Genomic DNA, 13,490 nt, shown 5'->3' with positions numbered 1-13,490 from the left:
TATAGAACTCACAAACTGTATTGTCTTGTTAACTTCCTCACTCGGGGAGGCTTGATTTCCAGCTTTTCTACTGCTGGCTGGGTAGTTTCCACACGTATAGGAATAGGACTTCTAGAGAAAGAACAGAAAACCAGAATATCACCAACAGGAAAGTTTACGGCCTAGTTTTGGCTGTAAGAACTGCTTTCTCAGTTAATTTAAACCCTTAATAACATTGATAGTAAACATATCCATTTTTCCTCCTGTCCACTCTACTTATTAAATATAATTTTTAAATACATCATAGAAAGTCCAAAAACAAAAACCAAAATCATAGGGAAGAAAATATAGCAAGTAGGAACTGAATATAATTGGGGTACCACATAAAGCTTTCTGCCCAAAACACTTACCTCCAGGGTTTGGTTCATTACTAGGTTTTGCCAACAAAATGAGCAGAGAGAAACCCATGGATAACCCATTTTTACTTCCAAGTAATCTGGTAGTTATGCTATTTTAAATATAGCACAGGATATATTTTTAACAGATAAACAGAGTATTTAATGTGAAAAATGCATAATCAGAAGGCCTTTAAGACTTGTTCTAAAATATTTTAATTTTGTGTATATGTGAAATGTTAAAAATTGTTTCACTTCTATATTTCCTCAAGAAAATATGCCAGATAACCAATGGGCCCTACTCAAAACAGAGATTTTAAGAAAAAGCTTTCACACATTTTTGTAGTGGTTATGACTAATTTCATTTTAAAAAATTCAGAAATTACCTTCTGGGATATAAGGGCATCAAAAGAAGTTGAGGTCCTTAGCAAGGAACCTCTGCCAAACCAATGAACCATTCCAAGCTCCCATTTTCTCCTCTATTTAGTGTCTAATATGGTGCCAGGCATGTGGCCAGTGCCTAATCAATGTTTGTTGAATAAACACGTGAATGAATGAGCAAATAAAGAAACCGGAGTCAGCATAGTCTGAATTCATGATTTCCCCAAGCTGGGACCCGGTGTCAACTGAACACCAGTCCCTGGAAGGACTCATACTCAACCAGGAAGCACATAACTTCACTTTGGGTGGAATGGTTGACATCTGGAAAGCTTCGTGGAGGAGTTTACACTTGACCAGGTGGAGGGAAGACTTCCAAGGCGAAGACAGAGTAGAGAGCTACAGAAAGCAAGGCACTGGAACCGCCAACCAGTGAGGTCCCAGCAGAAGAGGAGGAGATGTCCACTAGAGCAGCAAGCAGGGGCCAGGTCACAAGGGGCCTCAGACTCGGGAATTTACACTGAAGGCCAAGTTGTCATTAAAGATTTGAGGCGAGGGAATGGCACAGTCAGATTTGCTTGTGGGAAAAACCCTTAGAGAAAGGAAGAGGATACTAGTGAAGACAGGCTGGCCTGGAGCATCTTCAAAGACTGTAGCCGAAGGTAACCGAGCAGACAGTGTGGGCTTGCAGTAGACCAGGATTCGGGTTAGGAAGAGGAGAGGATAGATGTGGGGGATGATATGAATTAGCAGGACATGGTGATCAGCTTTTTGAGGGGACGAAGAGGAGAAAGTCGAGGATGCCCAGGCATCAGATCTGGATGACGGGTAGGTAATAATGCCATTAACCAAGACAGAAAAACAGGTGAATGTTAGTGGGGTAGGATGGAAGAGATGAATTAAGGTTTTGCAGAGTCCAGGAGACAGCTGGTTCTATGCTCTGCACTAAGAAAATGTTATACCAAGAACATGGATTGGGAATCGAAGGTGACATCCAAAAGTATGAGTTTTCTTTTTAACATTAGGAGTTCCCCAGAGCAATGTTTCCTGGATCACCTGAGTACTTGTTGAAATTCTGGTTCCTGTCCACTCCACCCCACCCCCAAGGATTGAGAGGTCTGGAGAAGGACCTGGGTGGCCTGCACGCATGTTTTTTGTTTGTTTTGTTTTGTTTTGTTTTAAAGATTTATTTATTTATTTGAGAGAGAGAGTGTGTGTGTGTGTGCATGGTAGGGAGGGGCAAGGTGAGAGGGAGAGAGAGAATCTTAAGCCAACTCCCCACTAAGCGCGGAGCCCAACGCAGGGCTCGATCTCACGACCCAAGCCAAAACGAGGAGCCTGACGCATAACCAACAGAGCCACCCAGGTACCCCTAAAAGTCTGTGTTTTTAATGAGAGACTGACGCAATGACCCTTGGACCCATTTTAGGAAAGTCTACCCTGGGGATATCCACCAGTATTAGACCACCAAGGAGGCGATGGGATTGCCATGATTTATAGGTTGTTACTTACTTGGGCTGAGAGAGGAAGGGTGTCTGCTCTCTGGGAGATCAGAGGAGGAAGGTTTCCCTCTGGGTTTAAAGTGGTAATGGCCCGAAAGCTTTAAAGAGCATGTATGGGTCTAGCACTGTAAGGAGCTCCGTATAAAGAGTACACCAATGGCCAAGGGAAGAGTGATAAACTGAGCTAGGGCAGAGAGCCAGAGCCCAGTCCTAAGGGGTCTCCCAGGCTCTGCTGAGAAGTCTGGGCTCCACCGGGAGAGCAAAGGCGTCCTTACAGGACATCAAGCAGGGGAATGACAAGGTCTTATCTATATACTTGCGAAGCACCTCAGAGTGATTTCTTTGTTAGTGCAGCAGTTAGAAATAATAAAACCGAGACTAAGCAGCATTTCTGAGACTTAAACGAAGTTGTTTTCAGCCGGTCTTTTTCTATCTCTTCGTATTGACATTCTTTCCAATTTTCTTTTCTCCTCTCTGATTTTATTAACAAATGCCCTGGTGAGTGATGTTTCGAGGATAACGTTGATGATACAGAGCATTGTTTCCCCATTCAAACAAGAAGCAACAGACCTTACATTAGCATCCTGAAGACTGGATTTTTTATTGATATTTACAAACGTTGATTCCTCTTTTCCAACCTGTTAAAGAAAACAGGCCGGTTAGTCAAACCTGAATCAGCTCCGTGAGCAAAAAATGTTTTCAAGTTTCCAGCATTCAAAGGATTACAGAAATGTGAAGGTAGCTCAGAGAGGTGGTTCACGAAGTACTCAGTCAATAACAAATTTTCTCCGGTGTTTATATAAGAAAAAAAATGTTTTCATGAGTCATTCCCCATCAGGGGGATGAACGCTTAATCATTCAAATGTAATCAATGCCTGCATTCCTACTTTTATTGAGCACCTGCTGTGTGCCAGCTCATACCTGAATGAGAAAGGGATAGTGTGGGAAAAGTCAACCCCACAGTTTAATCCCCCAGCTGCCACTGCTGATCAGGAATCATAATAAGCTCTCGGCTCACCTATCACTTAGGGCTTACAAAGGAATTTAGAATCTGTCTTTTCGTATCAGTGTAACAAGCCGAGGAGGAATTACATCATATGATTTTGCTAGAAGCCCTGTCCTCCTCCCTCTGGTGAATCCCACAAAGAACAGCGGGGGAGGGAGACACACGCACTCAGCCAGGGAGGCCAGCCGAACGGACAAACGGACAAACGGACGCCAGAGGTCAGGGCTGCAGCCTGTGGCTTTCAACCCCTCGACAACCTACAGAGCTGGAGCTTGCACTTCCCCAGGGAATAACCGGACACCAGTTCATAACTCTTGGGGTTAAAATCCCTGTTCACATAACAGGTGTGGTTCCTGCCTCCTGGCTGGACCCTGCCGGACACAGTATCTCGGGCCTAGAGTGTCTCTTCTCCTGTATGGAGGGAAGGAAATCCTGTGATGCGTCATCAAAGGAATGTCCCAGCTCCACCGACCTGGGCACTCACTCGGGATGCGTTCTCCAGCTGGGCTTTCAAAATGTTACACTTCACGTGGTCGGCGACGGGGGAAGGCAGAAGCGGGGTCTGAAGAGTCTTCTCGGAAACTTTTTTTTCTTCAGCCTGTGACAGACCCAAAACACATGCAACTGACTGTCAACAGAGAGGAAAGGAAACAGCTACGTGAAGCTTCCCCATCAATCGCCACACAGTCAAAAACACACACGCAAGTGCATCCCCAGCTCCTTGTCCGCGGGCTCCTGCTTTTAGTGTTTGCAAAGGCTTCACAAGCACAGCTTCGCCTCCTCAGCCTCCTCCCGTGAAGCAGGGAGAGGAAGTACTAGGGAACGGGGGTGAGGGGTCGTACGAGAAGATGGGGTGAAGGGTCAGAGAGAACTGGCTCTTCCAGCTAGGGGCAGGTCTGGGAATGAAGCTTCGAGTTTTCTCTCCCCTAGTGCAGTGCTGTTTCCCCCCATAACGGCCTCTTCTTATACAGAGTCAATCCTGTGACTTGCTGAGGAAAGAGTGAAAAATAGGCTTTGGTATTTTACAACAAATCTTGTTGAAATTTGTGACTCTCCAGAAACTCGTATGTATTTCACCTCATTGCAGAGTGTCTCGGATGTCAGTATTTCATACCCCTTTCTTCACTGTTCCATCAGCTTCTAGGTACTCACTAAACATGTACCTAAAATTTATTATTTATTTATTTATTTATTTTTAAAGATTTTATTTATTTATTTGACAGAGAGAGATCACAAGTAGATAGAGAGGCAGGCAGTGAGAGAGAGGGAAGCAGGCTCCCCGCTGAGCAGAGAGCCCGATGCGGGACTCGATCCCAGGACCCCGAGATCATGACCTGAGCCGAAGGCAGTGGCTTAACCCACTGAGCCACCCAGGCGCCCGCTAAAATGTATTTTTAAAGGTTTTATTTTTAAGTCATCTCTACACCTAGTGTGGGGCTCGAACCCAAAACCCTGAGATCAAGAATCCCACGCTGCGAGGACTGGGCCAGCCAGGCTCCCTAACAGATACCTATCATTTCTATGATGCAGTTAAAGTGGATTGCCCGGGGACGGCCCATTTTCAGTGTGTCCTACACAACAGTATCTTTGAAATCATAGGCTTCGAGGCTATTTATTGTAATAGACATACGATAATTATGTAACTGTGAAGAAATACTCATCCATCTGTACAACAAGAAATCATCTCTGATGATACACACACCACTCTTCAAATACAGTCTTAATGTGAGCCCTGCCTAGGGCAGTCACTGCATATCCCAGTGCAAACATGATGCTTGGCCCACAGCAGGTGCTCCATAAACACATACTAAAGAAGATGGTCATGATATATGGCTATTATTAAAAGAGATGTGTTTAATAAGAAAGGCGTAAGACCCTATGATTGCTAAAAGTCAATTTAGTGATCGCGGGCCTTGCGGCAGCACGCCAAATACAACGCACAGGGCAAAAACAAAATGTTCTAAAGTCCCCAAATGAACCCCATTTGTTAATTCAAAAGTCCAATTGAGCACCTTGGTACGTGTAGCAGGCGTGTTATGAAAGCGCTAGAGGAAGCAGAGGGTAATCGGCGGGTTGACATCATTTAATAAAGGAAAGAGAGCACAGAATGCAGTTTCCCAGCAGGACTTCCAAAGGCATCAAGGAGCACTTGATGGAATGAGTAGAATGAGGCAATTTCGTGGAACAGCAAGATAAGCAGCGACAGAAGACCTGGGTTTTAATCTCAGCTCTTTCCCCGTCCGGCACCATGAAACAAAAATGATGACAATGTGACGATGGAAGGAGAGAGTCCCAGTCGCTCACACTGAGAGCTTGCTGTGGGCCAGCCGCTGACGAAGCACATACCACTGGCTCCCCTCACGGAGCCGTCCCCTCTGAAGGCGGATACTACCACCATCCCCGCTTTATAGGTGAGAAAAACAAAGCAGAGAGACGGCAAGTCACTGGCCTAAGGTCACACAGAAAGGATGCAGGAGAGCCATGATTCACGCTGAGAATCAGGTACCACACACTCAGCCATGCTGGATCCCCTTAACCTCCCCGAGTCTCAGTTTCTTTCTTTGTAAGATTACTGTGACGAGGGACGCCTGGGGGGCTCAGCTGGTTGGGCAGCTGCCTTCGGCTCAGGTCATGATCCCAGCGTCCTGGGATCGAGTCCTGCATCGGGCTCCTTGCTCGGCAGGGAGCCTGCTTCTCTCTCTGCCTCTGCCTGCCTCTCTGTCTGCCTGTGCTTGCTCTCTCTCTCTTTATTTATTTATAAATAAATAAAATCTAAAAAAAAAAAAAATTACTGTGATGAGCAAATGAGGAGGAAAGAAAACCCCAAAAATATGAATGGCACACTTAACGTTGGATTCTTTGGTTAGAAAAGAAAACACAACTGAGAAAAGCGCATCAGACATGAGGACGCTAATGATCCGAAGCCATCGAGTTGGGTATGAAGAGAACAGACTGTTTTGACTGGAATCATTACCTAAAAGGCATGGAATGCCCCCCCCCCCCCAAAACAGGTAAGTAACTCATTTATTTTGAAAGATGAGCTTGATAGTAGGGCTCTAGGATAATTTATCTTGTGTTTGTAAATCCTGCCACGCGAAGATAATTGTTTAACACCAGCATGGGTGTTTTCACTGGTGTGTGGAGAGTTAATTTTGTAATTAGATTTGATTTTCTGCAATGATATGCTGGAATGTAAGAATTAAATTTGTTCCAAAGCCCACTTGAGGATTTCGACAATTGCTTAAGGGGATATAGTTATACTGACAGTAATGACCGAAGATTTTTTAAAAAAAGAAGCATGCTGCTAAAATAAGAAAAGAATGAGAATTCAGCATTAATTTTTTCCCCTTCGAATTTAGTTCCTTTAAACTGCCTTTTTTGGATATAAAATCAAAAGCTGATTTGTTCCTATTCTATCTGATGAAGCAGGAGCTGCCGGCCGGCTCTCTGAATGGACTCAGGTGAAGACCAATATAAATTTTGGAAAATCCGACTACCATTCTATGAATAGGTTTGCATCAAAGGCATCTCTAGGAGATAAACATCCAGATTACACCGAGTCCACCATTCCAGCCTGAAGGATGGTTCCAAGAACACTGTGTTTCTCTCTTTTGCATGACCACACTTTGTGATTTGCATCCAGTTTGAGTGGTGAAAAGATGCCTTATCATTCAATATTGAAATACAGATTTTACAACATACAAATGAATGACAGTCAGGCCTTGAGAGGATTACAGTTGGAAACAGTCCATCTGTTTGGGGGAAGTGATTTCGGGATAAAGAATGGATTGGATGCATTTTTAAATTGTTTATAACATTGTTTACACATTTGAAATCTGGTGAGACTTAAATCCCTGCGATCATTTCGGGTGCAACTTTGGACCTGGGCCATGAAACTGTCTTCTCACCACCAAATCGAGAATAGGAAGTTATCCAAATCTTCGAAGACTCAGAGGATTCTCAACCCTTGAGACTGGAAAAATCCCTGAAAGCAGGGAAGCCACTGGTTGCCAAGTGTAGGGTCATTACACATTGTGGGGTCCACGGCACGGAATGTGTGATTAAGAATAAAGAAGTAGGGGCACCTGGGTGGCTCATTGTGTTAAGCCTCTGCCTTGGGCTCAGGTCATGATCTCAGAGTCCTGGGATGGAGCCCCGCATCGGGCTCTCTCCTCAGCAGGGAGCCTGCTTCCCTGCCTGCTTCTCTGCCTGCTTCCGCCCACCTTTCTGCCTACTTGTGATCTCTCTAATAAAAATATATTAAAAAAAAAAAAAAGAATAGAGAAGTAACACAGTTTGCTTCTATGTTTGGACGAACCCAAGGTTATCTGATATCACTCTGGCCCACTTGCTCCCTGATGCATTTCTTGAAGTGGAAGGGGGAAAAGGGGACTCCAGGGAAATGCTCAGTAACGCACCGTGGTCTCAGATATACCTTAACCTGGAGCAAGCCAGTCCTGCTGTCGGCCCACCAACAACTACAGGTTTCACAGAGCTTGTGAGTCTTCTGAGGCTTGCTATCTGCTGTAGCTCCTTGCAAAATACGTTTGGATTCTGTCAAACCCTAGGTAAGCTTCTTCAAGTCATTTATTGTGTGGATTGCAGAAAATAAGTTTGAAAAGGAAGAGACTAAGAGAAAGAAGACCACGCAGGGGGCACGTGACATACTAGGTATATATAGGCCTGCCTGCTAAGCACTTGTTGATTGAGTCGATGTGGGCGCTCTCCTTCGGGAGGGATTCTCTCCAGCTGGCCATCAGGGAGGGTGGTATGGAAGAAAAAGCAGGAGAGCGGGTCCTTAATGTTGTCAAAGGGACTTGTGGCTGCCCCTTGAGGGGTATGCAAGGAAATGAGGGTCTTTTGAGAAATCCTGGAAGTCTAGCGTAGGCTGGAGGGTTGGCTCTAGTGGAGGAATAACCCAGTGTGGGTAAGGAGGGAGAGCATCCCAGGCCAGATCTTCCAAATTCTTCCTATTCCCTCTTATAAAGGGGGTGAGGCTAAGCATCGGAATGGAAGAAATGATTCACGAGGGGAAAAGACTACTGCTTTGGGGATTCAAAAAATTAAAATATGTATAAAATGCTGGTTCCCAACTAGGGGTGACTTTGCCCCTTAGGGGATACGTGGAGCAATGTCTGGAGATGAAGTTGGTTGTGGCACCTGGATGGGGGTGCTCCTGGGACTAGCGGGTGAAACCCAGGGATGTTGTCACGCATCCAACAACACACACAACCCACAGCTCCACCACGACACTCACAGCCCAGAATGTCCGTAGCGCTGAAGCTGAGAAACTCTGGTGTGCAAAACAGAGCGGCACACTGGAGCGCAGAGGGCACTGGGCCGGAAGTCAGGGGCCCCGGGACTCAGCCCCTGCTGTGCAACCTCAAGAAAGTAATTTCCCTTCCTCTGAGCTCAGATGGTAAGAAAGCTGAGCTAAATGGTAGTTTGAATCCCGCTGGGACATTCTATAGTTCTAAGATAAAATTTGGCTTTCATAAGGCTGCTCATTTGGGTAGAAGAACAGGTCTAACCAAAGGAGAGTTTTGCTGTGGCCCTTTCCCTCTCTCCTTCCTGCCTTCAATCCCTCCCTTTTTTCCATCACAAAACAAGTACTGAACTTCTACTATGTGCTAGGCACTGTCAGATGCTCTGGACAGAATTGCGTCCCTGGCCACCACCCCGGAATTCATAGGTTGTAGCCCTATCCCACAGGATGGCATTTGGAGATGGGGCTCTTGGGAAGTGAGGAGATTTAGATGAGGTCATGGGATGGGGCCCTCATGATCAAATTAGTGGCTTCAAAAGAAGAGAGGGGCTCAGTTGGTAGAGTATTTGAGTCTTGATCTCAGGGTTGTAAGTTTGAGCCCTACATTGGGTATAGAGATTACTTACAAATAAAATCTTAAAAAGAAGAAGAGGAGGAGGAGGAGAAAGAGAAAGACTAAGCTCTCTCTGCAGGTGAAGATACAATGAGAAGGCCATCATCTGCAGGTCAGGAAGAGAGCCCTTACCAGGGAACCAAACTGGCTGGCACCTTGATCTTGGCCTTCCCAGCCTCCAGAACAGTGACAAATAAATATCTATTGTTTAAGCCACCCTGTCTACGTTATTTTGTTATAGCAGCTGGAACAGACCAATACGGACGGGTAAACATGGGAAGAGGCAAATGTGGGCGCCTCCTCATTGAGCTTTAGGTCTAGAAGGAGGGAGAGATCCCTAACAGAGCCAGCCTGTTCATCTCGGCACCGAGAGAAACTCCCCGTGCTGTCATTCAGCCGAAAAGAACGTAAATACATTTCTGCTCTTAAGCGACTCAGCAAAAATGCCAGAAAAAAATTGAATAGAAATCCCTCCAAGACAAAGGCACATCATCTAGGAGGCAGGCCAGGGGAATAACCAGAGGTTTGCCGCCAGCTGGCGGTCCAGGTCCATCACCCAGCCCTGGTCCTCGGCACCTTGTTTATGTTGATGTGCAGAGCAGGCCAGGGTCCAGGGGCCTTCACCGTCTCTAGTTCCAACTTCTTTAGATGGGCGGCAGCTTCGCTGAACAGGGCAGGTGGTCCTGGACTCAGTTCTACAAGTGGCGGGGGGCGGAGGGAGAATAAGGAAAGGTGGAATGGACAGAGAGAACTGTGATAAAAGATGCTTACCAGAGCCTAATCCCCAGCACCCTTCTGTTTGCCTCCCCACCACCACCTTAAAATCCCTTGACTGTGCTCCAGTTGTGGGCTGTGAGAACACCTAAGATCAAGGCTTCAACGTCTAACTCCCCCAGGTATGAGCTGGGAGGCCTTGGGCAAGTCACTCTATCTCTCTGTGTTTCTGAGCCATTTTAAAATGAAAATAAAACTACTTACCCTGCAGGGTTGCTGTAAAGATTAGGGGAGGTCATTTACATACAAATGCATTATTAATGGCAAAACGCTATGCAAATTAGAAAGTTGACTACTCAGGCTCACAGGCCTATGAAGGTGCCCTTGAAAACCAAATTCATTGATTTTCATTTCTGTACTATTTTGGATTAGTTTGCCATCACCCCTTCCACTGGCTCGTATTTATCCATTAATACAGTGAAATATTCATTAATTATTAAGTATTCATTACATATTAAAGCTTAAGCCACGTTATCATTTGCAATTGAGATTCGGGCAGCTAGAATAAAAAGATAAATGAGGCACAATTCTAGCCTAGTGGTGGAGACAGAGACGTGTAGATACGAAGAACAGAGACTTGTGCAGATAGTAAAAGTTAATTGCTAAAGAGGCAAAAGGGAAGGCACTCCAAAGCCAGGAATCGGAAAGCCATGTTAGAGAAAGTTCTGCCACAATATCTGAGCAGGCTCCTGAAGAAATGAGTTCCACATTCCAGGCAGAGGGAACAGCAGGTGCGAAGGATAGCACTAGGAACACAGCTGAGCCATTGGTGAAAGGAGTTTCATGAGGCCAGAGTGTAGTGAGGAACTGGGGGGAGGCTGAAGACCTTGGCAGGGGCCAGGCTGAGAAGGTCTGTGTGTGGCCATGCTCAGAAGTGTGGGCTTTATCTCAGGTCAGTGAAACACCACTGAAAGGTCTCAAGGCATTTGGTCAGAGCTGTGGCGAGACGTCTCACTTTGGCAGCCATAAGATGAAGACTGTATTAGAGGAGGTATCCCTTAGGGGGCTGTTAGAGTTATCTGGATACAAAAGGATGAGACATGGTTCTAGAAGGGCAGTGTGGATAGTGAGGAGGGGATAGAGTTCTGATTCATCAATGCCGCGTGAATGATAAATTTCCATTTCCGACTCAGCCAACCCAGAATCTGAAACAGGGTACACTGGCCTCCCTCACATCACCCTGCTCTCAGACGAGGGATGCCAGAAATGGGACAGAATAGGTTTTCCTGTAATTCGGAAACATAGAGATTCTAGCCTCCTGGATCTGCTGGGAATGAGGCAGAGAGAATGGCTACATTGACATCCAGCCGGAGTTTCCTGGTAAAGCGTAATCTCTCAGTGGCTCCTGCCGAAATGAACAAGGCTCTTGTCCGCTCCTGCCCTGACCTGGCAACCCAGCATTGCCTTTCCGGCCTTTCCATGCTACACAGAAAGGGTCTGTTTTGAGGATCTGGGGAAGCCATCCACGCCCTGCAGCATCCCTCCCTCTCACCCTGCCCTTTGCAACCCTACTTACTTGTCAGGGATTTACTGCTGGAGTTTGGAGACCTGGAAGGCCCCTCCTTGTTCTCCAGAGTCAGCGAGAGGCCATAGTTCGGGTGGTGCTGGTGCTGGTGTTGGTGGTGGTGGTGGTGGTGCCTGGCTGAGGCTCGGCTGGGGCCCCCGTTCTCCTCGACGCCAAAAGGCAGCCGGTCCGAGCTGCTGAGCCCTGGGGAAGGGAGCGGGTAGCTGTGGAGGGTGTCAAAGTCAGGATTTAGAAAAGTCAAGGGTCTTGATATTCCTGTGTGTACTTTAAAAGATGTTCCGACCATTAAAAACCAAGAGACATCAGTTCAACAAGCGTCCGCGGGGTCACTGCAAAACAGGACACAGGGGCATCACGGCGTTCAGAGAAAAAGCGGAGAGGGGAAATCTGTATCTATCAGAGACCCGAAACCTGAAGGAATTCTCACTCTGAAGTTAAACAACTTTCGTTCAAGAAAAGATATTCCTTAAGTGGGAGGAGGAAATCAAAAGCAATACTAGTAAATAATTTGCTAGCCATCCTGCGACAAGATCGTGACCAGAGGGACATCTTGGGGTCCCTTTCTCTTCTTCTCAATCACCGCACCACGCAGGAGACACCTGCTAAGGGTACCGCTATGACACCTGTAATTTCAATTGTTCTCTCTGTTTTTATTAAACTGCCCTTCTGGAAGCCCATGTCATCTCCTGCCTAGAATCCGAACTGCTGTTCCTGCCTACACTGTCTCCTCCAGCCCACTGCCCCCAGAGCAGCAGCCAGGGAGGATGTTCCTGTCCACCCAGGCCGCCTCTGGCAGACTCCGCTTCCCTCAGGTCAGTCTTGCATCGTGTACGTGTGTGTAAGGAAGTGGAATAAAGTGTGACTTTGGCTTCTGGGGGTCACAGCCTAGCCTCACCTCTCCCAACAGGGAACATAACCCAGGGTATCCCACTCCCCCAGGCAGCCTGTAATGGGGGCAACAAAAAATGTGCTGAGTTGAAGTTGAAACGCCTGGGTTCCAGCTTTAGTTCTTCCCCAGCCTGTGCAGGAACCTTGGACAATTGCTCTGGGCTTCGGGTTCCTCCTCTGCTACACGAGCTGGGTCAGGTGATTCTGGGTGCATTTCCAGGTCTGAAAATCCTCCTTTCTCCCAACTACTTATCTAGTACTTGCTTTCTCCCAGGTAGTGTGCTAGGTATTTTACATAAAACATCCTACTTTATAGACACATAGAACTTTGCTTCTTTGCTTGGTCCACAGTAGGTACTCCATACATTTTTGATGAAAGGAAGGAAGCGAGGGCGGGAGGGAAGTCAGAAGGATTGACGAAGCTGTGGATCTGGGATTTGAGAACAGCTATGTGGACTCCAAAGCCCGCTGGCATTATTTTCCTGTCTCCCGTAGATGTTGAAAACAACATCTGTCCTAAGGAGGCACAGAGACTCGGGCCTCAGAAGAGAGAAAAATTCCCTTTAAACTAGGAGGACTGGAGGGGCGGCCCAATTTGGGGCTCATCTTGAATTACCTTGAACGCGAGAATGAACACCCAAGGGGAAAGATGCGCTATAGCCGAGATCTGCTGTACGCTTAGGGCTGGAGGTGGAGTTGGAAAGCTTTGAGTAAGACCTTCTGACGAATGGCAAATAGTCACCATCTCCTATGCCAGCTCCAAGTGATTCTCACCCTTTGCTTGGAAAGCAAGATTGAGAAGAATTCTGAGGTTGTGCCCAGCTCAGGAGGAAAGAGTGTTGTGATTGATTAGTGATGTCTGCCACGGACTTGGACTAGAGCATTGGTGCCACGTACTTGTCTTTCCAACTTTAAAAGTGTGTGATTTTTTTTATTTCAAGGAAACCCAGAGTGAGAAGTTAAACAGGGAAATAAATATATATGCAGGGAGTGATAAATTGCATTTAATAACATGTCGAATAAAATATGCATGTGTAATTTTCCTTTCACAGCTACTTATGGGGAAGATGGAGCAAGACAAACGGGAAGAGAAATAGATGAGGGTCAGAGAAGCTGCCCGAATCTTGTCGGGTAAGGGTCTCTAGAGGAACAAAGGTTTCTAAG

The 13,490-nt window shown here is 46.3% G+C and overlaps 1 protein-coding gene across 4 annotated transcripts in view; it reads right to left on the bottom strand.

Moving 5' to 3' along the window:
- EPB41L4B (erythrocyte membrane protein band 4.1 like 4B) overlaps positions 1 to 13,490 on the bottom strand; it is a 123,726-nt gene that overhangs the window by 21,096 nt on the left and 89,140 nt on the right. For 3 of the 4 annotated variants that reach the window (XM_046021784.1, XM_046021785.1, XM_046021787.1), the window contains exons 16-20: positions 11,430 to 11,641; positions 9,716 to 9,834; positions 3,733 to 3,858; positions 2,825 to 2,892; positions 13 to 111 (exon numbers count right to left, since the gene is read on the bottom strand). In XM_046021784.1, coding sequence (XP_045877740.1) covers positions 13 to 111; positions 2,825 to 2,892; positions 3,733 to 3,858; positions 9,716 to 9,834; positions 11,430 to 11,641 — 624 coding nt within the window. The remainder of the gene's footprint in view (positions 1 to 12; positions 112 to 2,824; positions 2,893 to 3,732; positions 3,859 to 9,715; positions 9,835 to 11,429; positions 11,642 to 13,490) is intronic. The other variant, XM_046021786.1, reaches the window with a different exon arrangement.

Source organism: Meles meles, chromosome 11 (genome assembly GCF_922984935.1).
Source record: "Meles meles chromosome 11, mMelMel3.1 paternal haplotype, whole genome shotgun sequence".
In the NCBI taxonomy this organism is placed as follows: domain Eukaryota; kingdom Metazoa; phylum Chordata; class Mammalia; order Carnivora; family Mustelidae; genus Meles; species Meles meles.
Note: the sequence above shows the minus strand (reverse complement) of the source record. Positions and strands in the feature narration are given on the sequence as shown.